The 4,235-nt window shown below is 36.5% G+C and overlaps 1 protein-coding gene across 1 annotated transcript; it reads right to left on the bottom strand.

The window, feature by feature from the left end:
• Positions 1-1,074: 1,074 nt before the first annotated feature.
• Positions 1,075-3,672, bottom strand: LOC310721022 (putative C-type lectin domain family 20 member A). Its single transcript, XM_083532223.1, has 5 exons — positions 3,630-3,672; positions 2,835-3,227; positions 2,232-2,575; positions 1,526-1,620; positions 1,075-1,288 (listed from the first exon to the last, which is right to left on the bottom strand). The coding sequence occupies exons 1-4, from the start codon at positions 3,661-3,663 to the stop codon at positions 1,609-1,611; spliced, it is 783 nt and encodes a 260-aa protein (XP_083388349.1). The 5' UTR covers positions 3,664-3,672; the 3' UTR covers positions 1,075-1,288; positions 1,526-1,608.
• Between the last annotated feature and the right edge of the window lie 563 nt (positions 3,673-4,235).

Genomic DNA, 4,235 nt, shown 5'->3' with positions numbered 1-4,235 from the left:
GTCTGGTGTGTCAGAGAAGTATGTGAGGGTGGTGCAGGACATGTATGATGACAGTGTGACAGCAGTGAAGCGTGCAGTAGGAACGACAGACTGGTTTATGGTGGAGGCAGATGTAGAGGACAGGGGGTATGGATGCGGATGAGCCGCTGTGGCGAACCCTAAAAGGAGAAGCTGAAAGAAGAAGTTGTTTTTATGGCATTTTTAAACCATTAAACCAGCATTTAGAATTTCTATGCTGTGTAGTAATGTTTAAATAATCAGTCTCAGCATTGCGTCAGGGCTATTTAAGCTTTTTGGGAAGAAAAATTAAGCTATTAAGAAAGTGCAAACCTTCTGAAGATCAGGTAAATCATTCATGCTTTCTATGTTGTTTTGAGCTATAAAAAAAATACCCATGAGACCATGAATTTGAATACATTTTATTTTAACTTGTTATTCTCAGATAGGTACAGTGGTGCTTCTCAAATGAACTAGACTAAAGCACAGAACTACCACTCACTGTGACAGTTTATTTCATTTTAATATTTGGACAAAGTCTGTATTTCAAGAATCTTTTTCCTTTTCATTACTCATGCACTAATTCCAAGATAAAAATTTCAAACCATATTGTAATAGTAATAAACATAGGGTCCCTGGTGGTCTAGTGGTTAGGATGCGCCGCTCTCACCGCTGCGACCCGGGTTCGATCCCAGGTCAGGGAACCAACCCCAGCCGCTCTCAGTGCCGGTCCCAAGCCCGGAAAAATGGGGAGGGTTGCGTTAGGAAGTCAAATCAAACATGCGGAGGATCCGCTGTGGCGACCCCTAACGGGAGAAGCCGAAAGAAAGTTTATTGTAATAGTAATAAACAAATTGCTTCATTTAACACAAAACAAAAAAGACATTAGATTTAATATTACGCTACATCTTCTATTTGATATTGTGTGCAGTTCCATTGTCAGCAGTGAAACCAACGGTCATCTAATGATTACCTACAGTAACATCATAGTAAAATAAGAACAGCTTATTACCAAGGGGTAAGGGGTGAACCTGTTTGAGGTATATTTTATAAACAGTACTGAAACACGGCTTAGTAAAATGCTATTCCTTATTGTTAATTGTTGCACTTGACTCCCCCTACTGATTAAAACTTTAAATATAATTTATATAAAATCTATATTTGACTGTGAGCACTGGAATGTTACAGATCATCTCTCTTTTTTTTTTAAGATGATGTTTCCGCCTGGCTGCACCCTCCAGGTCACTGTGGTGTCATCCGACATCTCATTGTCTTTCAGGTTCTGCTTGATCTGTAGGACAGAACATGACTTATGACTTATGTTCTAAATGTCATTTCTTACTGAACATCATTGTATATACACACAGACATTAAAAAGAAGCTTAATAAAAAACACATTAAAATGCAGAAATATTTTATTATTGTTTTTTTTTAATGCTTATGGTTGGTTAAGGGGTCTGGCTAATGGTTATTTTGAACTTTTTTTAGTTTAGGAATGTAGGGAACATCTCTGTCGTGTAAAACTCACCACATCCAGAATTGATGATTGTGTTTCCGATTTAAAAACACTTCCATCAGACTTCACCTGCAGTCGCACTATCTGCTGCTCCCTCACGGGTGGTACTGTGAGGAGAACAAAACAGATACACAGAACAAAACATGATTCAGTATTTTAGTACAACTTTAAAGTAATCTTAGCACATTTTATCACTTGGTTGCCATCCAATTACCAGAACATTCCACTAAAACCTGTTAAAGTAGACAAAATGGTTTAATAGGTAAAAGACATAGTAATAAACATAGGGTCCCTGTGCAAATATACTGTATATTACTGTATTATCAGTATTCCCAGTGTAATGCTCATGACAGTTACCTTAACAAGTCATTTGTACATATTAATAAAGAAAGTAGGTTTTCTTCTGAATATATAACAAGACAGTCTCATTACCATTTATTAATCAGGATGCATGTAACAGATTTCAGTCATTTAGAAATATGCTGACAGGCCTGTGGAAAGTTCAGCTCCAAACAGCTGTCTAGTGTAAACCATTAAATAATTTGGCATTAAAAACATTTGGCAAACAATTTCTGTTTTAACTGTTCTGAGGAGTGAGTACAGTTAGTTTAGCGTTAAAATGTGTCCCTGTTAGCAAAAATCTTACATCAAACCTCATATCCTTCCCTACTATCAAACATAAAGACATTTGACTGCTCATTCGTTCTGGTAGACTTACTGGTGTGACACATGAAAAAGTGCAGGTTGATGCAGTTTTCATCTTCAAACAGCGTATTATGCAGTCCACAGTTCTCATTTTTCCAATAAATATCGGCTGTCCATTAGCCCACTGGAGATTTGAGACTTTGGTTCCATCTGACCATTTCCAAGTGTCCCTATACAGGCCAATCCAGTAACAAATACTGCTCATTACTGATGCCAGCTGTGCTAACAAGTCGTTGTCTGCACTGTTGGTCACCGTGGCCAAATCTGTGTGAAATGTCCGGCAGTAAGTCTGAGCGTCAGACCAGGTCAACATCGGACTAGTGACACCAACAAACCTGTCAGCACCACTTTTAGTACCTATAAATGAAAATAAATCAATTAACAAACGCATCTGTGATTAAAGCAAAGTTGTAATAATTGTAAAAGCAAAACAATATATTGTTTTTTTTATAAAAAATATTTTGTTTTACTTCTTAAACTTTTAATTTGTTAATGTGCAATTATATGCACAACTTCTTTTTTTGTGTAATTGTATTTAAAAACAATAAATCTCTCCGTTTGCCAAAACCAGCCAACAAACCCAACAGCAATAAAAAAAATCAGCATACAGACTCACTATTGTAGCATATGAAGGGTCTCGGATCGTAGCAGTATGCGTCCCACCAGTATCCGTTGCTGTTTATTATGCCACATGATTCACAGCCTTTATTATTATCTGGCTGTCCAGAAACCCACTGCCTAAAAGTGGTATATTGTAATGGGACTTCATTAAAGGACCAGCGCCAACTGTAGATGTCGTTGTAGAGTCCGACCCAGAAGGGAGCTATTATGTTTTGGCTTGTTATTAGTTTGTTTAACCGTACCCAGTCATTGTCACTTTCTATAGTTGCCAGATCAGCGTACATCACCCTGCAGTAATTCTGTGCACTGGACCATGTCACCTTTGTTGTGATAAGATGATACTCGTGAGGGACTGTTTTCATGATGGAAATAATGGCTGGAACAAGACCTGTTGGTGATATAAAGTAAAACATGTTTTGTTTTTGTTAATCACAGGAATTAACATACTAGAAAGTCAGAATGATGGGAATTTTTACACCTGAAAGTGCGACCAAAACATGCTGCTATGCCCAGATAACGACAGATTGGTCTTTTCTATTCGACAAACTACGAATATATATTTTGCTGCATATTCAATATTTTGTATTAATCAGTGTCCCATACAAGCAATATGATCGAAATGCAAACAATATGTCTCATCACTCTGATGAATTTAGAGTCTGTTATAGTGAGAATGCTAATACAAGTGCTGGTAATAGTATTTAGCTGGTTTTGTATTTAATATCAGGTTTAATTAATGAAGAACTAATCGTATTAATCAGTTTTAACAGCATTATGAAAATACACTCACCAGTGATGCTCAGAAGAAAAAGCAGGGGCTTCATGATTGTGAATGGCTGGGGGAAAAAAAAGATTGTGTTTAAAACATGGGATACATTAATGCTTTTTTTTTAAATTAATTATTTTCGTATTGTTTTTAGACCTCACCGATACAAATACTTATATCTACTGAGCCACTGAAATGTATCATAGATCTTGTTGGGTGGTGAACTCAACTTTTTTAAACTTTTAAGATGCTGTGGCAACTATATGACTTCTTAATTCTGCAGTTTATATTTCTCCTGGGAGAATAAAGGAACAGCTACTTAATATGTTAGGTCATCATAGTGTTTCTCATTTCCCACTGATTTGTCCAATTTAGATTAGAAAACATGTAATGATGCATTGACAACATAATTATAAGCAGAGCAAAAGAAAACAGATATCAAAGTATAATCAAAGCACAAAAAAGAATAAAACATGCAACATTCGTTTGTACCTGACAGTTTTTGAAGACTCAGTTTCAGTAGCTCCTAAACAAGCTTCTTCTGTTGTTTTTCAGAGGGCATGACTGATGAACTTGTAAGCCCTTTCAAAAGGGGTAGAGGCTGATTTCCATTCTGGTTGGAAACACAAA

Source organism: Silurus aristotelis (assembly GCF_946808225.1).
Source record: "Silurus aristotelis genome assembly, chromosome: 27".
Lineage (NCBI taxonomy): Eukaryota > Metazoa > Chordata > Actinopteri > Siluriformes > Siluridae > Silurus > Silurus aristotelis.
Note: the sequence above shows the minus strand (reverse complement) of the source record. Positions and strands in the feature narration are given on the sequence as shown.